Raw genomic sequence first — 24,181 nt, forward strand, 5'->3', positions numbered from 1 at the left:
GAGAAAGAGTCACTAGATATGACTAGCCAACTAATTTTGAAGCGCTAGCAGGAAGATCTTTTTTTCTTATACATGGTCATACTGTATACATTTGATTACATTCACCTGAGATCTGAGCTTGGCCCAATTCAGGAGCTGCATTCTTCAGAGGACAAAACCGTTTGACAGATGAGACTACAAAGGCTGAATCGAAATGAGACGGTTGGACTTTGAACTGGGGGCCTGTCATGTGTTGCAGAACAGCACAGCAGAGCTCAACTTCACATGTGGCAATGGAAGCACCAGTTATCATGTTAAAACAAACACTAAGCACTGAGGCTAGCCAATCAAATCAAGTTAATGCAAAAGAAAAGACAAAGGCAGCTGGTGTACCTAGTGTGTGTTCATCTGGTTGTGGATATTATATCTAGCGCACATCACTTTAGCACTTTAGCCGGCTGTGTTTTGTATCCTAAGCATGAAACTGTGATTGCTGTCATTATGATGATCCCACTGGCACCAAGCATCGGACACGCCCACGGTCAAGCGTTTACACAAAGCATATGTGTGAGTCCAGTGTTATCATTGCATCAATAGCTACGTTGAGCAACTGTATTTACTGCAGCTCAGCCACATCACAGATAGCTCGTTAGCTCTGTTGCTGGTGTACAATGAAACCTGGGATGGGTTTGTCCGAAAACAGATCCAATCATTGGATCCTTTGTTACTCGGGAATGAAAGGGGTTCATTTTTCAGTCCTATTTAAAAGGGCTGTTGAAATAAGACAGCAAAGTTGTGCCGTATTGGCGCAGTCTGTCTTCAAATGCACGGCTAGAATTACCCCCAAAATGATTTGGCAATGTGATCACATTTTGATGACAACGTTTTATGAGAACAATCAAAATTTTATTTTTCAAGTTACCTTTAAATTGTGAACGCCAGTTCTAAATGACTATCTTATGTCACCAGACGTGAATGACAGTCATACAAAGGAGTTCCCTCCATACTAGTGACTTCTTCTTCTTGCCTTTGTTTGTGATACAAAGTGAACGTCTCCTCACAGCTCTGTATGGTTTTCATGCATGTAGCATTCAGACTCAGCATGCAGGATGCTGATGGTTTTGAAGATTCCAACAGTGAATCATTCCGGATAAAGATCGCAGGGCTTCAAGCTGGTTTGAAACAGTTTTTAACAGTCGCATAGCAACAGTGGATGACTTTTTGTGATTTTCAAAGGAGCCAATAGACTGATAATAAACAATCAGTAACAGCAAACCACGAGAAAATCACACACTTTGGCGCATGAAGATGTTAGAAACCCCAAAAACCAACAGTATTCAAACTACACTGATGTTAAGTCTGACACACACACACACACACAGACACACACATATTATTAAATAGGATGTGCTCTTATCCTCCTTTGACTCCTTTTGTGATTCCCCCTTTAACTCTTCCCTTACTTTCTTTTCCTTATCTTTCCCTCTTCCTCTGTCTTCTCTGCCTCCTCTTCTTTTTCATCATCCTCTCTCTCCCCCTCCACACATCCTAATCCCAAGGCTTTTCTGGAGGGGGGAGCGGGCGAACTAATCCACTGCACACTTTTAAAAATAAAAGATGGAAGGAGAACTAAAGTGGAGATGAAAGCGTAGACTGACTGCTCTCATCAGCAGAGCAGACATCTGATGGAGCTGCGAGTGAAAAAACAAATTGAGAGAGAATCTGCTAGAGAACAGACTCTCAGTCAAAAACCCAGTGACAGTGGGACTATTTTTAATTTAAGACAGAATCAAGTCACATGACGAGAAGAAGAAAGTGAGGGAGAGGAGAAGATGCGATGTTGAATGTGAGTGGTCGTGAAGTGAAAAGGTATTTATAGAACATCAGGAGGCCAAAGGGTTCAGGCTTGCACTTGGGGGGGCGTGTGAGTTCACAGCGGAGCTTCAGTCAGTAAATAAGCAAAGGTCTTATCAAAATGAAAATATGTCGGCGAGCTCGGAACCAGCATTTGATTCCACCTGCAGATACTGTGCTCAGTTCATGAAGCCCGGCTTTGATGTCTATCACTGCAGTTCAGATACAGTAGTCGTCTCTGAAAATATAAACAGACCTGCTGTATATCTGACCCATGTCTGGTTGTGTTGTCAGTATGTACAGTACTCTTATAGAACTATGAGACCAATACTTAAATAAGGCTGCGTTTTAGAACTTAACAAACTGTAGAAAATATAACTAAATTTACTGTTGAACATTAAATATTTAAAGATAATTGTGTTCATACCACAGTGTTTGGATTTGCCCATGCTCCAAACCCCGACAGTATCCTCTGAAACAAGCCAGACAAGGCCAAATTCTCCAAACTGAGGTTTCAAAGTTTTTCAACAAAATCTGAAAAGTTTTGTGCTTGAGGATAAAAATGACAGAGTATTAACTTATGAAACAGTGAAGTCAATCCTGTCTTCTGGCTGGCATTAGGTGAAGGTATCAATGGGGCTGATGATAAGCCACAATTGGTTTCAGTCAGAAGGAGCAGCGGGGGAAAAAAAGGGAAGTCCCGTAATCACTCCACTCATTTCTATTTAATATGAATGAAATACATTCGATTTCAATTTTAAGTGAAACCAAACTGAGTGATATTAAAAAAAGTAGGACTTGTTATAATATTTAAGATTTGAATTAATTCAATCTCTGATTTTTGTTTCAGTGTTGAAAATTGACACCCAAGTTCATGGCTGCTACTACTGATGTGCTTGGAAGAAGTTAAGGGTAGACATGATATATTAGGTTATCAGTAAAATTAACGATAGACAACACTGGCATCAACTGATTGAAAACAGAGGATGGTTGTCAGCATAACATATTTGAAAATTAGTTTTCATTCAGTTTTCTTACAAAATCCTTCAGTTGTTTTCTTGTCATAACTCTTTCTCTCTCCTTTTCTTTTACTTCATCAAACTATTGCAACAGAAACAGCCCTGACCCTTGCAATTCCGCATCTATCTGCTTGTATTTACTTAATGTAAATGTGATTATATATATTATATATGTGTGTGTGTGTGTGTGTGTGGCTGTGTGTGTGTGTGTGCGTGCGTGTGTGCAATTGCTAATTCAATGAAATGGTCACGATGTCATATTATATTTTTGTGATTATTTTTCAACATGACTCGTAAAGAATTAAAATGGAGGTTTGGGGGTTTCACAAACCCTTTGTTTCTAAAATGTTAAGAGTGGAGCACAGGGCTTAGTAATAAGGATATAGAATGATCATGATACATTGATGGTTTGAGGATACGACAGCGGAGCTAGAGAAATAAGGATTGTATAGGAAGGATTAATAAAAGGCTGTGGAAAGATGCAGCGTGTCAGGAGAGGTGATGATAGCAGCACGAGCTGTACTGTACTACAGTAGGAGCTGGTGGTGGTGACAGATTGTGTTTCCTGTCTGCTGCTGGGAGGATGCCTGCAGGTTTAGGCCAGAAGCCGCCAGTGGCCTTGTTCGAGCCAAGTCAGTGACAAACCTGCTGGGGAATGATACTATGAGATGTATTTAATGCAGAGAATATCACGTATGTGGAAAAACTCCTTGAGATGACCTTGGTGTGGGATTAGTGGACACATTATCTGAATTCAGTGGTATTGCAAAAGATGACACACTCCTTGTGGTTTTATAACAGGTACTCTGCTGCAAAAGCACAGTAGACTCGGTCAAGACTTTACTGTTAGATCACTAAGCAGCAAAAGTCATTGAAAAGCTGAGCAGCAGGTTGAATTGATTTCTTAAAGACTGGGTATAATCTCTCCCTCTCTATCTCGATCTCTCTCCCTCTATAATCCCAGCTCCACTCTTCCTCCTCTTTCACCTATTCTGAATGTAAAGCCCTGTTTCATTCTCTGTGTCCATCACGTTGGTCCAACTTGGCAGCTGATTATCATCTGTCCACCCTAATCTTCCCCACATGGCAGTGAAATGGCCTGAGTGACCATTTAATTTAGCAGGAAGAAAAACAAAGAAACGCACACATATAATTAAGACATGCTAGACGTGTCCAATGTGTGACATATCGGCCCCAATTTGGCTTAAATATCATCTGCCAGTCGTGTGATTGGAGGTTAATAGGAGTGAGAATCCCATAATTAGGAGCTGATATGCAACTTTAAACACAGCTAAAAACGTTTAAAGTGTTTAAAGATTGTATGATTGATTATAAATTAACCGTTTGATGATAAAAAGACATTACTTTTTGTATTTTTTTCTGACCGAAGTGAATTAAGGCCAAAAAAATGAAGGCAACAATTTGAATGGAACTTTGAGAGGAGTTGAGTAGAATGGAAATATATAAAGAAGGTAGAACATCTTTAATAATGTAACTTGACCATATTACCAAGCCTTTTTTATTTAAATTAATTTGGTTCAACTTATTTTTGTAGAGGGAACAATTCAATACAAAGGTATTGTGGGATTTACTCAAATAATGGTTGGAACCAATAATGGAGTTGGAACTACTGTAAAAGATCCATTTCATGATTGTTGCCTTCATTTTTGAAGTGTTAAAAAAAGTCTATTTAACCTGCAATGGATGTTAATAAATGAATGTTTCCTAAAACAAATGTATTCAATAATGTAATAATTATTTTATTATCTTTCAAATTATATAAATAATAGTGCAGTAATAATATCCTCCTTGGCTGTTCCTAACTCTCCCTATTTCCATTTTACTTTTAGAAAATATGAATACATGTCGACTAGGCATGAATGTGCTGTTACACTATAGTTGTTTCCTAAAAACCCTACACAACTGAAGAGTGACATTGTTGCTGTTCATTATATGTTCCACCTTTATCTAAAAAAATCTAGTTCAACCCACAAAGAGCAGACTGAAAAAGATTGAATCAACACTTCTCTGTCTCAGTGTAAAAAACAAGTTAGAAAGCCCCTGATTTTTTTGTCCCTTTTTAATCAGTCAGCGTCAGGAGGTCAATGAGGGTGTAAACTGGCACCGGTCATTGTTGGTCAGACTTTGCTGTGAGGCACATGCGTCAGCAGCAGTTGGCTGAACGGATACAAACAAAAGAGGAAACACTGCCAACACTAAAATAAATCTAAATTGACTCACAATCACACTTTACATGGAGAACAATTGGACTACCAGGTGCTTTGACTCCACAATTCAATTATTGGTTCTCACTGACAAGAGACGCAGTGAAGGTCAAGGACGTGGCCGAGCATGATGAGCGCGGAGGATTACTGAAAAGCCACAGGGCTCTCTTTAAAAGCTTAACTGTGTCTGCGTCTGTGGGCAGCGTTTGTCTAATTAAGAGAGTATTAAACGTCAGCAGCTAAACATTAAATGTGGCACTGATGGAGATAATTACTGTGAAGCACAAGATCACTGTGAACTAACATTATGAGAAGCAAAAGTCGTAGTGATCCTATTGTCTGTGTTACACAGTATCTCAAACATCGCCGATTGTGCAGCACACATTTAGCCACTCATCACAACCCAAATTTGTGGTTGGTGCTAATCTTAAGACCTTTGCACATCAACTGCGACATGGAATAACTGCATGAAATAGATAATTCAGAGGTGAACTTCAATGCACTTGACTCACATCACATGAAAACGCACTTGTGGAAAAGAAGGAACCAACGTCAAACGATAATGATTTGGTGCTTTTACTTAATAAAAATAATAAATATGAAATACCAGGATACACCCAAGAACTTGAGCTAGGTGAGTGTCACTCTTTGGTTCGGGAGCTTAAACTGTATCACAGTCGCTTCAGGACATATATTTCATATCAGTCAGTTTGGAGAACGACTGAAACATCTGGCAGCAACATATAAGTATTTTCCTCAGTATTTAATTTGAGAAAGGTCCAGTTTGTTAGTAAACAGTTCCAGCTGTGCGCATTAGGGGAAATTTGTGTCAAATGAAAGTGTACATCACATATTATGACGTTATCGACAACACACATTATGATTTGTTCAATGTGCAAATGACAGAAGTGAAACCTTGGAAAAACTTACTTGATCCGAAAAATGTAAATTGCAATCTCCCACAGATTCCTTCGCTGAAGTGAAAGGTTGCATTGACTGGATACAGGTTTGAAAAATATTATTAACATGCAAATTAATCAGGCAAAATGAATCATGTCTGGTGTGCAAAGGCCTCAAGATTGTGAACATTATACCTATTTGAAATCTGCTGGTTAGCATTGTAAGAATTTCAGCATGCTGGTGTTAACATTATGATCAAACCACCACTAGCCCATGCAGACGTACAGCCTAAACTCATATTTACACTTTAACTCTTGCCTCTGATACAAACATGAAGCAGATCAGTGTGAATTATTCTCAGGTGTTTTTATGTCTATCAAACATCTCGACACTTCTCACTGTGTAAAATATATAAATAATATAATCCAAATTCTGTTGATTGATGCTGATATCCTTGGCACTGATGTTAAATTGCAGTTCAATTTCTCAGTAAAAATAGCTCCAGAACGCGATGCTGTTCAGCTGCCGACTTGGAAATCCCAGATAAAAGATCCCAGACCTGAATCGCCTGTTACTTGGGCCAAATGCGTCACATTTAAGCCACATCCATTTGTAAATGTTTCACGCACCTCGCTAGGAGAGCGAAGAGTGAAAGCAAAATGCTTTCACTTTTGTTAGTGGAGGTAATTAGGTGAAATTAAAAACTCAAACCTGGTGAAAACAGAGGTTGGCAGAGTACAAATTTGGTGAGGGAATTAAAAGAAGAATCAGACACAGGACAAATGATTTGTGGGTAAAGTTAATGTTGTGGCGAAGGTGAGAGCAAGAACCACACAAGGCGACCCATTCACTGACCCATCTCAAAGGACAATGGCTAGTTTTCCACGTTCGCACACACACACACACACACACACACACACACACACACACACACACACACACACACACACACACACACACACACACACACACACACACACACACACACACACACACACACAAACAAAAACGTCAACATGAGTGTGCACACAAGACTGAAATCTGATCAGCCGTTCTCAGGTTAGGAAATGACCTCCAGCAGATCAATATAACAGACTCATACCTCATTTCTAAAGCCCACTCAATTACCTGGGGTCCGAGAAAAAATAAAAGGACACAGAAATCCACCTTCAGACGTCGGTGGAAACGGTGATCCATTATTCAGGGTAACCTATCAAATCCATGATCAATTAAGACCACAGCGAGTGGGAGCTGCTGGGTTGCTGCAGCCTTTAGTGCGGAACAACTGGCTGTGAGTAAATTACGATTGGTCCGACAGAGGCGTTAGCGGTAAAGATTTCCACACTTTAAAACATTCATGAAGAAATGGAAAAGCTATGAATGGCGCGGGAAGGGCACAAACAGAAATCAATTCTCGCTCCTTGTCAGGCTAAATTTAGCCCTGCCTTACACCCCGCCCCCACCAGCCCTGCTTTATCAGTATCATTTATTAAAATCTGTGACAGTGTTGGACATGGCGGCTGCAGGGGAAAAAAGGAAAAATCCTTTTTGGCTGCTCAGGAGGCATGAAATCACCTGGTGAGAGTGAGGATAACACAGATGAATAAACTCTGAGTGGGAATATTAATCTCTGGGAAACATCTGTCCTTAGAAAGGGAGAACGTGAAAGCTGCTGCTGACTCATTCTCTCTCTCTCCCCCTCCTCAGTTCTTCATCACACATCCACCTCAGCTCTATTTGTTTTTGCCCCCTTCTTTTCCCTTTTGTTGCAATCTCATATGGTTTGGTAATGTGTTTTTCTTATTTCCATAAACACCTGCTAGGTATACAATATTCTTCATCCCTGCCACAGATTTAGGTTGAGAGAAAATCTCGGAGACCTTTTAGCAAATTATTATTAATTATTATTATTATTATTATTATTATTATTATTATGATATCACTCCTTCTGCTTTGTTTGTGAAGTCATAACTTGAAAACCAAAGTAGTCATCCATCAGAATTCGCCTGTTTCACACTCCCGCAACGATTTCTTTCGCAGACGAACAATGTGTCAGATCTTCTGTGGCTAAAAATGGCTGCCTTAAGCAGAGGAGGAAATAACTAGGATGAAAAAGCCTCATCCGACATGGAGTAATTCTGAGTGTCATTATTTTGTCTGTCATATAATTGCCTTTAACTCAGATTATTTAAAACAGAGGTACAACACACACACACACACACACACACACACACACACACACACACACACACACACACACACACACACACACACACACACTGTGTGACTTCAGAGGACATTACATTGACTTACATTGATTACCTTAGTTTACCAAACCCTAACCTCAACCTAACCTTAAAACGTGTGTTCACCTTAAGGTCTAATGATGTTTTGTTATGGGGATTGGCTTTTTGTCTCCATAAGGAAGACAAGTCCCTGTTTCATGATTGTGTGAATAGATTTAGGTCCCTACGACATGACTCATATGGACCAGACACACAAACTATTTTGCAAATTGTTTGTAGATTACAGATTGAAAGTTTGAACCTAACTTTTGGATTAGTTACTCACTCTTTAACAGATGGACACCATAGGTCAGGTATCACTAACAGGTAGACTGCAGTCTGGATCAGGACCCAGAGGCCGATGCCAAATTTGGATAGAGCGTTTCTATTTTAACCAGCGCAGCTTTTCTAGACTTTATGGCACTGGTTTAGTGGTCAAGACAAATTGCATTTGTTGTAAATCCTCTCCTGCGATGCCACTCCGTCAATCAACTCTGTGCTTTCAGATGACCATTCAGACCCAGATGAGACAAAGGAGAATAGATGTGATAAGTGGTGAGAGAAAAATATCTTCACATGGCGGAAGAGACAGCAGAAACAGATTTTTTTTACAAAAAGAAAAGGTGAAACTGCATTTACACTTTTTTTAAATCTAGCACTTTAAGATGCATTTTTTTTCTTAAGTACTTAAAATATGAAAACTTTCAATAGATATTGTTGGAACATGATAGCAGTCTTTGATTTGACATGGAAATGTTCTCTATCTGGACCTCTGCTTTTTATGGAATACCCCTGTTATTGGTATTTGAATCTAATGTAAAAAAGAAATCATGAATAAAAGTTGAAGCCTTCTCGACACCCTCATGTTTACTGCTTGTTGCAGTGACATATTTCATACTACATTATAGTCCAAATGACCTTCATGTTTATGAACAAGCACCATACAAGTTCCATATATACATGGATGTCAAATATATTATGCAACCAGAGGATCATGTTGAATGAATAATTCATGTGGACCAAAGCTTGATGGGCCCTGGCACACATTAGGGATTATAGATAATGTCATGCTGTGTTCAAGGGGCAAGAATTTACACTATGGCCGCAGCTCTACATGATCATATTTTCAGTGATATTTGATTTGCACCATGCAAAGACATTTTAATAGACTCCAGCCACACATAATCCAACCTTGTCTTCTAAAAATGCATTTATATACTAAATTGCAGCTGCAGCTACATTTGGGAAACATTAAAACCACCAATATATGAATATAAATATTTTAAAAAAAAGATATGAGTGAAGTTAAAATATTTTAGATTTGAGTTCATTGGATTACTGATAAACTGTATAAAATTCGATGGGATCATTTTTCATGATGTGTGAAACAGTCCGTGTTTGCTGAAGAGACACTTTAGTCTCCTGAGTGACTGATGCTCTCTCTATTATCAGCCTGTGTTCAGCCAAAACAGTCTGTGTTTCAGCCCAGTGGAGGGACTGCAAACATACTGAATGAAAACACTAACAGCACACACTGTTGTTTAGAAAGGATGACCCTCCTCCACCTCTCCTCTGCTCTCCCTGCTTCCCTCTCCTCCTCGCCCCGAGGCAGCTGAGTGCTCCTAATCAGCAATCATTGGAAAGGTCATGAATGAGATGCCTGTGGAAGAGGCTGCTGGCTGTAAGCTAACAGTTTGTCTCCGTCAACTGGTGCACTGAGCTGGCACTTCCTCAGCTATAGTTTAAATAAATTGGCTTGAGACTCCCCTCACTGTACTGGTACTGTTTTTTCTTCTCCTTGTGTCATGACCGCTTTTGAAACGTTTCCAATAAATATTAGGGGGGGGGGGGACCATTTGTCTAATTCTTTCATCATAACAGGTCTTCACATCATAATTAATATCCAATTTAATGAGATCTTTTCCTTGAAGACATGCTGACATGTCACAGAGGGAAAAGCAGAGCCGTAAATACTAAAATGAAAGAGGGCTGAATCCCATTTAGCTGCCTGCGTTTCAGGGTTCTGGTATCATTCATGCTGCTTCACTGTCACACTGTCATGTCTTACTGGGACATATTAACAGAATGAAGCCACTGTGATTTTTTTATATTATGACAAGTCAACATGTCTGATGGAAGAAAATCTAACAAACCTGTGTCTCACATATTGTGAATTTTCAATGGTACTATCTAAACAAGTTGGCCAAACAAGGTCCACATGTTACCGCTTAAAAGAATGGGATTCTCTTGAAGGACTGGTTGAACTATTCAGGAAACATATTTATTCATCTATGAGTTAAAAGAAATGACAGATGACTGCTGCTAAATATGGAAGCTTAGCTTAGCGCGAAGAGTGGAAACAAGAGGGAAGCAGCACCTGGATATCTTCAAACCACAGACTGTATAGCTGTTTTCAGACATTACCTGTGGGTAAAGTCCGGAGAACTGGGTCCGGACTTTACCTCCACATCATTCAGGCGAGAGGGGGAGCAGCCTTTTTCACCCGGAGATATTTTTTATATTTTTGCATCTCTCTCATGTTGGATCCTTATGAACCCCCCCCCCACACTCCCTCACTGTGATTTCAGGGGGGGATCCCCTGCTGTGTTCTCACATTGAATTCTCCCGACTTTCTGCTGACTAAGGGGCCAGGTGGAGAAAGTCTGCAGATAATCGGGAGGCTCTCACTCGGACATAAGCGCTCACAAATTTATGTCCTCCAGAGAAAGTGCAGAGAATCTTTGGAGTTCAGTGCATGTCTGAAAGCAGCTTATGTAAAAAATGTACAACCTGATGACTCCCCATAAGTGAAGCCAAAGCATTTCAATCGCCCCCTAGTGGATGGATGCAGTATATGTCGTAAACCCTCCATTTTACTGAATGAGACATGGAACAAAAAATGTCAAATCTCCAAATGCACAAGATAGCAGCGTTCGTATCCATATTATTTTGGCTTCATTTCTGGACAGTGGGAGGAAGTCAAGACACGTTGTCAATCTTTATATACAATGTATGGTTGTGTTATATCTTGTTTCTTTCATTTCTATAAAAATAAAAAGAACTGCTGCTTGACTGCCAGTTTATATTCATGTCTGCCTTACACAGACCGGAGAGTAGTATCAAACTTCTTGTCTAACTCTTCAGCTCCAATGAAGCTGCTCCATTTGTTGGATCACTCTCAAACCTTTACACAATTATCAGACTTTGTTGACGCTGCATTTTTCAGAATGCTCTACACTTGTAAAATCAAACATCCATAATAAGTGCTGAATGGTCTCAGAGCCAGTCAGAGAGATGCTGGGACAGATGGCTGAAGGCAGATTTACTCAGGCGTCGCACTGTCTACAACCAAAACTCTGTCTCCTTTGGTACCGATACAGTGTCCATCTGTCCCTACAACCACACAGCATCTGCTGGAGCATTCTGGGATGTGTGAGTTTTTTTGTGGGGTCATTCCCATTCACCTTAATGGAAAAAATTGTCTCTCTCGATTTTGGACACAACTGCATATTCTATATAGGTTTATGTGGTGAATCCCCATGTGAGTTTTCATTCAGAGTTTCCTTACACTATGTGAAGTATACCAGGCTTTGTGAATACATGTGCATATATTCCTTCCTGCTCTCCTTGTTAAAAGCCTTATGCTATCACTAGTGGGGCCTAACATGCAGATACATTTTACCCCAAATGTCAATCTCTAGTCAGTGACAGCAAACCTATTTTTACTATACTATTAAAAAACAACAACACAATAATATATTTTGCTCAACCCCAAACACAGCATCTCATTCCCCTCTCATACACTCTGTGTACAAGCTGCCAGTAGTTTGTAAGAAAAATACTGGCAGCCACCAATGTTACACACACTCTGCCTCTAATGACCCTCAGTCTTCTCATCGTATCAGCTTCTCATTATCCCTGCTCTTCCATGTGGGAAGCCTGGTCTGCCTCTCATCACACAGTCCTTTATGTGCTACTGTGACGCAGGTTTTCCCATATACGTAACACTGTGCAAATGGTATAGATCTCTATTCAGAATTTCACTCTCCTTTCAGTAAAATGCAGTATTGTGATCTAACACAGTTCGTTCAGACGGTGCAACATTGGTGTTGAGATCAACATTTTCTTTTAGGCCTAATGTGTTATATGTAAAATCAAAGCATTTTACTATATACAATATTATCTTGACCGTCAGTGGATGAAGAGAAAGGTCCTCTGGCATCTAGTGGGTGAGTCCAGGATGCAGGGATTAAAAGCACCTTTGAAGTTAAACTGTTGGTTGTATTGGTAAGGATTGGTAGGTATAGGTAAGATCACTCATTATTTATGTAGTGACACAATGGACGCCTTTAACTGAGGACACTTGATAACCCAAAGATTTGCCACCCCTCACTTGGCCGAGTCTATGCAGTATCCATTTCTTGGAAAACTTTAAAGGGTTAGTATTTCTGTCCTTCTCATTTTGAACAGTGGATGTCATCAGTAACTGAATCCAACACGTTACATCATGTGGGCCTGTCAGGGAAACATCACAGAAATGGGGAATCCAAATCTTGCCACCACTCGCTTGACCAACCCACAGAGTCTAGGCAGTATCTCTTTCTGAGGTGTACGTTTAGGGAGATTAACATCTAATCCTACATCAAAAAACAAGGAATGTAAGCCTGCATGCGTTGGCCAACTGGATGACTTTGGATTGGATTGTGGGAAAAGGTTAAACTTCTTTTGTAAGACATCCCTGGATCACCCTACACTGGCAAACCAAGATGGCTGTGTCCATGCAAGCTGAAGTCAGTCTGATCATAGCCAGAGTGCAGTCTCAAATCTTTGTAAAACAAAAACAAAATATAATGATATTAAGGTATAACGTCCTTTGCCATAAAAAGGATCAAGCAGCAGTGTCTATAATGTACTATTTCTGATTTCCCACTTACAGAGACTGGTAAATGTAGAAATGCTTACCCTCGTCACATAAACTGGCGTAAGAGACCCTTTCACGGGTTTCTGTGCCAGTCAATTAGACTGTTTGCCCAGCCTGGTTCTCCATCAGATTAGCTGATCTCAAGCCTTTTGCTTTTACAATTTCACTCTGGTGACCATTGCTTCTCTCAAACAAGTGCCCACAGGCAATTTGTTACAGTGTACTGCAAGGGAGGACTCTGACATGAGGGCAGTTGTCACCGCCACTCCATTGACCTGACAAGACCCTTGGTAATACAAAATGAAATACAATCTCAACATAACTTCCTTCACCCACCCTGTGAAAATGTTGCCAACTCCTGTTTTGTGCCCTGCAAGACTCTGCATCATGTCATTTCTACAGACAAACAAATCACAATCTGATCAGCAGTTTCCTGGACCCTGGTGGCTATGGAGAGGTGTGATGTTGGCACAACACTCATAACTGAGCCTTTCTCACCTCCAACCATCGGCTTGAAAGGTCAAAGCAACTCTTTTGGTCTGTCTCCTAAAAATCTGTTATTTTCCATCAAAGAAGAAACACATTTTAAAGTAGGGAAGACATGAGAGCAGGTACACAGCTTGTAAAACTAAGAATCAAAAGAAACCTACCAAGTGTCAACATTGACACACACTATCAACATCTACCTTGCACTGATCCTTTATCTGGAGATAAATGCAGAATGCATCCCTTTAATATACTCGGAGAAAAGTGTGAGAGTCAAGAGTGGAGATGGAGATAGTACATTGAAGGAGAGCAACAAAGAAGCCAGAAAAAGCCAGAGCCATCAAAGCCATTAGGGTTGGAAGGCACAGGGCTATTAGGATGGTTCTGCTTAACGGTGAGCTTATTCAGCCGTAAAGAGAAAGAGAGAAGGGCTGGGAAAAGAGGCGGGGAGAAAATCACTGCAAATTTACACCCCATGTTACAGACACCATCTTCTCTCTGATTAGTGTACTTCAGAAGAAGCCCTCTGAGCACTGATTATATGTTGACAACATCTGCGCACCAAGCAATAACTATAGCCCAGCCAACCATACATGCATGAGGAGCACTTGATTTGAGGCTATTTTGTGTTTCCGACAAGGTAAAGCAAGCACACTGCTTTTAATACAGGTAGCCAACTCTTACAGATCCAAGAACACCAACCAAGTGTGTCATGCAATATTGGATAATTGTGGAGTGCAACTTTATTTTGTTCACTTGAGTTTGTGATATGAATGTGCTCAAAGATTGTTTGGCAAATGCTGAACTCAGGATTTCAAAGTGCATATCTGCAAAAGGAGTGCTGATGTTCGTAAATGTGGTGGAAGTACACCAGACAGATACTCATGTTTTACTCTGGGAATATTACCTTGGGCTGTCTTATCAACAGTTTAACGTCCCTTAAAAAAACAGGCTAGAAATAAAAGGCAGTTACTCAGAAAATGCAAATTAATGGTTCAAATTTTTAAAGACCAGTGCATCACAGCTCAGTGAAATGGTTACCTTACTGCCATTATCTTTATCTATAATGTCTTGTTATATCTGAATTCAATGTGTATTTGTAGCCATGCTAACGCCATGCTCTAGGGTAATGTTGGCCTGTTAGTCAGTCCACTATTGGTGCAAACAATATCTTAGCAACTATTGGATGGATCATAAACTTGGCAGAGAGATATTCCCCTTAAGATGAATTATAGATGATCTCAGCTTTTTGTCTACTGCTATATAAACTTAAGCAAACTTGCATTGTAATTGTGAGCATGCTAACATGATGACATTAGCATTTATCTCAAACCCTTGCTGAACCAACATCCTTAACTACTAACATGGTTAGCATGTGTCTACACTCCTACACTTCTGTGGTACAGTATTGAGCTTTAGGTCAACCATCTTTTCAAGCACTCAGGGCGGAACACAGAATCACATAAAAGATTCTTATAAATCAGCATTCATAATCTATTACTGCAGGTTTTTGTGCTCTTGTTAGTGTGCTCAACACATGTCCACACTTTAAATGACCAGTGACAACTGAACCTTATTCAAGCAGCTGCTCACTTGTACATATCCAAGTTGTTCTTCTCTCAGAGTACATGTTGACCTACAATTATTTCCCGCCCTACTTCAATCTGTCTCAGGTCGTTCAACCAGATAATCTCAGAGAATCCTAAAGGGATAGGATAGTGAAACACTTTACCCACCCCTCCATCGGCATAGTGGTGAGTTTAATTCTTTGGTGAACTATCCCTTTAAGCAGGTGTTTCTGATGCCCTTTGCAGCACACTAAAGTGTGATTCCAACATCTGCATGATGCTGCTTCATGCTGACATTTGCTCATATTTCCAAGGGTTTTACAGGTCAAGTTTATCTCAAGATTGACATAGGACCAACTTGAGTAATCTGTCTTTCCATGGATGTATTAAATACTGAACGACAGTCGATTCATGTGTAAGCTGTTCATCCCAATGCTCAGTGACAAATGTTATATTCCTCTCTTCTTTACCAGACTTGCACACATTATAGTCTTTTGTAACTTTTTCCTTTGCAACTGCTGGCTTAAATGAATGACACAAAAACCTGAAAAAATGGACATTGCTATTTCCCATGAAAGTGAAAACAAATTACCAACAGCAGCACAACCAACAGCCCATAATTTCAACCTCAGCTGCTGCCAATGTTAAGCAACCAACAACAAAACATTCCTTCCTGCTTCCTCGCCTTCCCTCTAATATAACATAAAACACACAATTCTCCCACTCATTTCAGCATCTGTCCCATTTATTTTTCTTAGTGACTCGGGTGCTGTGGCACCTGTTATGTAGCCTGTTCTGCTGTTGCTGATGATGAGGTGTCTCTCAGAGGCCTGTGCTCTCTCAGCAGCATGGCATCCATTAGTGCTTTATGACCAGCTCACTGCCTGAGCAGTCCCAGGGCATGCACAAGTGCTTGGCTTTTCATTTATCTCACTTTCTTTACCCAACCTGAGTCCCTGGAGGACACAAGCTCACACCCTGATGATAAATTAAGCATTGTAATCACCCCCAGATTGGAGACAGATGTTAATGAGGTGGAGAAATATAGAGGGCCCCCATGTGGAGGGGATGGAAAGTACTCTAGTAAAACAGAGGGGTGCTATTTTAAAATGAGTAGCTTAGGGCAAGGGAGCCTCCAATATCCAGGCTGTATAGCACGGAAATCGAATCCAGCTCATTAGACATTTTATACAAAAGAAGCAACTCAGCAGTATAAAAAAAGTATAATGACAGCAATTTTTTTTCTGGGATAAAATACAATAAAATAGCATAGTTAGTAAACTAACATCCTATTCAATGTGAACACTTTAGGCTGTATGCCTGTCAGGCCCTGTTATGCTTACTGACACAATTAAAACCATCCAACTAGCAGGTTTCATGAGTGGGATCTTATGAGGGAGGAATTGTTGTCTGTGAAAGCTTTGTATGGAACTAGCAAAGAGAATATTTTTAGGAAAGTTGTTTTGCTAAAACCAGCTGTAGGTACAATCATCATCATCAATACCATCTGACATCAGATGTTTCATCAGAGCAAGGCAGCCATTAGAGGTCAGGGTGATATGTGTTCAATAATTAGGTATATGGCTTGCAATGAATATGAAAAAAAGACCTAGCAGGAATGTCGAATCAAATCCACTTCACAATTTGGTTTGACCAAGATTGATGCTGGATTTCGCTATTGGTCAATCTCTTGGTTTAATTGTTTGCTCCTCCAAACAAAATGACTAACTGTATAAGGTATTTTTTTAATCAAGAAGAAGAAAGTAAGTAATCACTGGCAGTAATCAGTTTACTTTGGCTGAGTCCCTTGTAATGACCCATGGCTCTTAGTTTTGACAAATAAAAGCCCGGCTGCTGGTCCCTGTATAAACTAGGTCACAAAATTGTTTGCAGATGCCATGAAAGCACCAATGATTTCTGTCACTCAAGAAAATCAACTCGTCTTTCCTGGTCAGTCAACTCTCCAGACTCGTTAAGCCTGAAGTATCTAGCATAAGTATTTATTTATATTTTCTGTGTTTACTTCTTTCCTTTTTAACATTCAGTGTGACATGTAATGAATATAAAGCGTACAAAGTGCTAAATAAATCATTATCACTCCACCACCTCTCTTGACAACAGGGCACAGAGTGAGTTGGAGGCAGGGGCAGAAAGCAGTGACAGCAAGTGATGACAGTGATAAATTGTGATGCAGAACATCTTCTCAGAGCAGCAGTGTGGAGATCGAATAGGAAACATTTTAGTCAAAGTCCAGCGTATGACTGGTATAAACAGGGGAGCATCATCTATTGGAAAAAGTGTTAACTCAATGTTATACCATTCGCAGCTTAACCATTCTAGGCAATGCTCACTTTCACGTTGTGAATCTACACCTTCAAGTTACTGCTTTTTATTTCAAAAGCAGTTAGACTTGACTTTTTAGGGAGCAACTTTTGGAAATTGTCCAATCCATTGTTATCATTTTCAAAGGCATAAACCACTAAAAGATCGAAGTTTTCCACTAATTTTCTGACCTGTAGTTTACATAACTCCAAAGAAGGAGTGCATCCATATGCCATCGCAGCAATACAAACATGGAAGCATGAAGAGATGTCCACTCAAGTTTTAATAACAACGAGAGGTCATTATTTATTAGTATTAACCCTGTCTATTTGTTGGTTTATTAGTTGGGTTGTTGGTTGGTGGGTTTGATTTCAGCAGCATTACACAGAAAGTACACGGAACTCGGTGGAAGGATGAGACAATTCATTACATTTTGATGCAGATCTGAACAAGGGGCAGACAAACAATGCCAGTGCCAGTTAGAGCTGGACTCGCAAAAAGTGAGATGATATGAGTGACACATTTTGTAGCTCTTTCCTAATCTGGAATGATAACACAATCTTTTGCGGAAGCTCCATGAGGAAACTTGGTCAATATACAGACAACAGAAAAAATCATTGGTCTTACAGCTCAGTGAAGGTCTGCAGCGCAGTGAACAGCGACGGCAGCATCTTCAGTCTGATTCTCCGTCCTAATTTATCTGCCCAGGTTTTTCTACCTGAAACACATAAAGACAGGTGAGTGGTTAAATCACATACACACACACAAACACACAAAAACACATAAACACACACACACACCCGCCTACACACAAAGTACTTCACACATGCAGCATATAGAGTGATAATGACATAATAGGATCCTGCTAAGTGTTGCTGATGCGGATAGTAGAATAGAACTTTTTTTTATTTTATTTGACTGTTTATTATGAATACTGAATATTTTCCATAGACAAGTACAACTGAACAGAACTGAATTAGAGTGACATCCTGTATAAACAGAAGCTATTTACACTATAAGATGCAATTAGCCTTCAGGTGCAGCTAAAGATTTAGAAGGCACATGACAGAAATCCTGTGGTTGACGAGAACCCTAAAGCTTCTTTCCCACTGGTCATGTAAACCCTCTAACTCCTGCAAACATCTGGGTTTTGTCTGCAATGGGAATGGATACAATTGGCATCAACTCCCAGGGTCAAATGACTCTGCAGTATACACAGGTTTTTATCAGCTCCAGCTCTGATGCAGAGTAAATCAAATATGACACCAGGGTGAACATGCCAATTTCTTCCTATTTATTTTAACAGCCTAGACATTGTTGCTGCATCTTTTACAGCGATATGACGATGCATTGAACATCTGGCCGTTGTTGCATAAATAGCCAAGAATGTGTCTGTGCTTATTGGGAACAATGTGCAACAGTTAACTTTTTTTTCTTAGTATAGTCCCAAATGCTTCCGACGCCTTGGTTTCCAATGCATTCGTGATGTCGAACATGACACACTGGGGGGAAATAGAAAGGTAAGCTCGTCTATTGGCAATGGGAAAGGAGTCAGTGGTCTTATTTTAGCAGGTTTAAAAAAAATCAGCATAAAACTGTAAATTTAGGTGTAGAAAAGGTATAATGTTCCTGCTGTCTATAACTTGAATATGTGCTTTAGTTCCTGTAGAGTTGTTGCTCCTCACCACACTGGAAAATCTAAATATGTTTTTTTGTTTCCTGACACTCTCAATGATGCTCCATATCATTGTTATATTGATTGCCTGAAATATTCAGTCAGAGACGTTCTAAGCACATTCAATATTTAACTTAAAACTGCACCCAATCTCTCTGAAGCACTTCTCCTACAACTACATGTAGAAAGAATATACTTTATATTACCATCTATTTTGTTGAATATGGTTTTTATACAGAATATATCAGCATGAACCATAGCCCAGATATCTACTGTAGTTTTTGCTGCATGAAATGTGACAGAAATACTTTTAATGTGAGAAATAAAGTGATGATTCTGCTGGTTTTAGTCTTGAGCTGTCACAGTGGGTTTATTTGTACTGTAAGTTAATGCCATTGAGATTTATACTAAAAGGTTTTGAACATATGAGAGTCACAATCTGCATAAAAAAGTGAATATGGTTAACATTTTCATTCACTACTGCACGTACTTGTTTTATTTATTCTGGCCTGGAGTTGATGTTGTAAAACGCCTTTGGCAATGTTGCCAAGTCTGTGTGTAAAGCAAAGAGGCTCTTAGACATTATAGAAACTGCTCAATATCAGCAATCCCACTAAAACCTCTAATGCATTAAAAACACCTATACAAGCTATAGCATAATACCTTACAGTCAACAATGAATGCAGACATGTGGCATATTTAAACTCCGATAATAAGGGTAGTTTGAAGTTTAAGTTGAAATAAAACTACACCTAACTATAGATGAATAGATAAACTTCTCTCTCACACTTTGTTAGTGTGTTTGCAGAGGGTATAGGTGCACGGCTCGGTTGTCACCGTGCTATGATGAGGTCATGGAGAATGGTCATGAGGTTGCTGCACATACTAATTACATTATTTGGACATTTTAATGAGGTCAGAGCCCACAATGATGAAGTCATTTCACTTGTGTTGATGCTTAAGTTAATTTCATACATGCACCTTAATTGCTTCCTGTAACACAACAAGGACACATCCTCTTGATGATTGCTGGAGATGGATGCAAACTTGATTAATTCTCATTAATGCATCTTATGCAATTGCAAAGTGTATTAGCATATAACACACGTCAGGGTTTCAATAGAGTCAGAAAACATCTGTTCAGTCAATTACAATGAGTGAAGAGGAAGGAGAGGTTTAGACAAACAGTCATTAGTTCGTGCTCCACTGTTTTTATGTACCTATGAGACAAGGGGCTGAGGCAGGATTAGCAGTTATTGAGGTAGCTTCAGGTCCATCTTCTGAGTATCAAAGCTTGTTCCCTTCTTAACGGGATAAATCACCATGGTAACCTACGCTGCACCCCTAATCTGCTCTGGAGAAAGTTAATTTACTGATAACAGATCACAGCCCAACTATTGACCCATCAGATCACTGGAAAACTAGAGTCATCGATCAACAGGTCAAGATCAACCTGTGGTAGACAGGTTCTTTCATGACTGAAATGGGAGGGTGAGGTGAGGGGTATTTAGCAGTAACATGCAACGTCACTAAAGTCTACACACTGAACCTTTAAGAACAATTAGTATTTTTATAAATCAATGGAATAATTTTGCTGCTCCAGATTTTTATTTATCACCTTACTGTGAACTTTTTTTCCCCTGTTAGGATCCTGTGAAACTTCCTGATAACACTGATAACAGTTGAACCTTAAGTTACCTCGCTAATCCTGCGACGCAGCACCGGCTCCCTGTCCTGGGGACACCATTGTTTGTTTATTGTTTCTTACCAACATGATCATTCTCTAATCTTCTAACAAGTGGTAATTATTGATGATGAATCAATCAAATGTTATTTGTACAGCTCATATTCACAAATTGCAATGTGCCTCATAGGGTTTAATAAGGTGTGACATCCTCAACTATGAGCCCCCTTAACCTTAAAGAAGTACAAATGTAAATCAAGAGAATGTTTTTCTGGCGTAACTATTTATTTATCTCCAACCATCATCATTAGCATTAACTGTGTATATAAGTCCTCTGGGGTTTACTAGTGATTTGAAATGATGTTGAGGGCACAGACAAACGATGATGTCCTGTTAATTGGGGAAATAGACCAGAACACAGCATGTTGTGTCTAACGTCCTGGGGAGCCTTTAGAAAATATTACATCTGACTGTATATAATGTGGTTTAATTTAAAGGTTACAGTATATGTTGAATTTATTATCTTATGTTATATAATCTCATCGCCATCTTTCCACCTCACTGGTGTAGAAAGTGAAATACACAGAGCAGTATGTGCATTAAATGAAACCAGGCTGAACACAACAAAGTCAGTCCTAGCAGTTGAAAAGTGCATAGTGTAGGATGCGTTTTATTTTGGATTAAAAGCACCTTGTTGTGACTCCTCTCAAATGTCTAAATCAGATTATAAACCGTGCAAAACATGCACATCCCTAGGGCACTCCAAGGGCACAGCTCTTGGTTTATTCAGTGTCCACTGAACTGTGCTAGTTTAATTGAATTTTTCTTGGTAGGTTATAAATAAACATCACTAAAGCACTATATCAACTGATGATTCCTGTTTTGAAAAAGAATGCTCTAAGTTTTAAGATCTTTTTCATTCTTAGAGATGAGTTTTAACGTTGTATATTTGGGACATAATCAGTTTCCATGAACATACACAATAATTCATAAACACAATAAAAAATGTATAGAAAAAGAAGCTCAACGAGACACTTCAAAGCTTTGAACATTCAGAAACATAGATGTTACAAGAGTCTACTATTGAAAACACACTGCTTTCTTTCTTCTTGTTTCTTTAAAGATTGTTTGCAACTTGACAATACTGGGTGATGGCTTGACAACTCATCTATATGGTCTCAGCAGCCTCCAACACACATCTCAGCGTCAACAGACAAGACAATCGGCCCATAGACAGACAGACAGACAGACAGACAGACAGACAGACAGACAGACAGACAGGTCCTGATTGGTCTCTTCAGCCGCTCTCTTCCAGCAGATCTGCAGCCCAGTTAAAAGACAGTAGTGATTGCTATTCCCATGCACAGCAACAAAGAAAGTAATTGTGTACCTGTGTTTAGTCTATTGATCGCTGGGGGACATTCTTCATATTAAAGCGTCTTGCACTTCAGAACGATGAGGCCCCTACTGAATGTGGCCCCAGGGTGATTTTCACTGAGTCGCCTACAGCAGTGAAAAATGTTTATTAAATGTTACGCAGGCCGATGTTGGTACAGTAGCATTGTGATACCTCTTTATAATCTACTTACTCTGAACTCCATCTTGACCAACAAATAAAGAGTAAGAAACAGACAGAAATATGAAGCAGTTTGATCCTGATGTCTTATTGATTTGAAAGATTAAATCTCATCAACTCTCATCCTGACATCACCTGGTTGACTGCAGCCTTTCCTCTTCTATTGATGGAAAGAAAGAGACAGGCTCCTAACAAACTACAAAAGATTCAAAGCTGTAGAGCAGACACACGCGCACACACACACACACACACACATAAAGCAAGAGAGAGAGGGACTCTCTTATGAGGGATGTACGAGGTCCCAAGGCACAGGGTTTGGGGTAATTTGTAATGCTTCTTGTAAGGGTGGAGATAAACAGTAGACTCGAGGAAAGTAGACTCGCTTTGATGGATCCACTTTGATCTTAACCAGTGTCCACAAGCACTTAATAGGTTTGTGGAGGAAGATAGAGAAATGTTCAAAACAGAAAAAAACACATTTCAAGATAATCTCATTACCCTCGCCCTCTCTCTTCCTTTCCCTCCCCATCAATTTGATCCATCATATCAGATCCACGCTGGAAGGTCATTTCGCGTTGAGACAGGCTGATTAAACAAGCAGCCCAACAGATACAGTGAGGGACAGTGAGTCCGTCTCTCTGAAGGCATCGTTAGAGGCAGAAAGGCCGACATGGTTAAATGATGTAATGTTCGCAGCTTCCATTTAATATGACTGACAGCTTTAGTTTAGCATCATTGGGTCAGTAGCTCTGTCATTATGTGATCTGTGCACAATGTTTTTGTTATTTTTTGTGTGTCTTTTTTTTTTATATGCAGTTAAAAGCCTAGGGAACAACATTCTTAACTGAAGGAAACAAATCAGTGGTACCTTATTGAGCCGAGAGTGTTGGACAAATTCCTTGCTGAATAGGCCTGCAGTATAATTTTGTTTTCTGAATAACTTCCAGCACTTCTATGGAGCTAGATTCTTACGAAAACTGTTTTTTAATGGTGTTTTTTATTTGCAAACCATGCTGTGTTTGCAAGTGAATTTGTAAAACATTAATCCACCACAAATCACTTTCATCTGAAGCCATCTCCCACAATATTGATGCATGTTCTTTTTCACGTTGGGTTTTCACACATCACAGCTGTGACAAGCTCAATGTGTGGCAGGTGTTATATTTCAGTGGATATCTGCACCACACTGAGAAAAAATAAAATGTGAATAACACTTAACATTTGCTTTTACATGCTTGAAGAACTAAATGGACAAGTTAATCCAAAGTTAATAGTAAATGTTCATTATTATTTAATGTTTTGCTGTTGATCACTTATTATTACTGTTGATATTTAAGAGGTGAATAGAGCAGTACTAAAAAACTAGGTGATGCTTCTGTCAGGCCTGCAGAGTAAGAAGCGCAGGGGTTTAGGTTTTCATTAAGTGCAATAAAATCAGGATGGCAGCTCAGAGTTACTGAATCAGCCACTCAGCCCTTCTGGCAGTGTCTGTGCTAGTTGGACTTCAGTGTGGCACCAGGTCTCTCTTCATTACCTGTCAGCAAACTGCTCTAACTGACGGAAACAAGGAGAGACAGGGGAAGAGGAGAAAATGGGAAATGTTCCGGCATGTGTTTGTTCAAGTACCTGATACTGACAGTATGAAGATGATGCTCCCCTTCTCTCTGTGTAACCTCTGTTGATCAAA

General features: G+C 39.6%; 1 protein-coding gene across 2 annotated transcripts in view; it reads right to left on the reverse strand.

Annotated features, from left to right (window-relative positions):
• LOC118106624 (SPHK1 interactor, AKAP domain containing) overlaps positions 1-24,181 on the reverse strand; it is a 105,709-nt gene that overhangs the window by 34,099 nt on the left and 47,429 nt on the right. For both annotated transcript variants that reach the window (XM_047339693.1, XM_035155321.2), the window contains exon 2: positions 18,187-18,277. In XM_047339693.1, the coding sequence (XP_047195649.1) occupies positions 18,187-18,230 (44 nt within the window). In that variant the 5' untranslated portion in view covers positions 18,231-18,277. The remainder of the gene's footprint in view (positions 1-18,186; positions 18,278-24,181) is intronic.

Source organism: Hippoglossus stenolepis, chromosome 4 (genome assembly GCF_022539355.2).
Source record: "Hippoglossus stenolepis isolate QCI-W04-F060 chromosome 4, HSTE1.2, whole genome shotgun sequence".
Classification (NCBI taxonomy): domain Eukaryota; kingdom Metazoa; phylum Chordata; class Actinopteri; order Pleuronectiformes; family Pleuronectidae; genus Hippoglossus; species Hippoglossus stenolepis.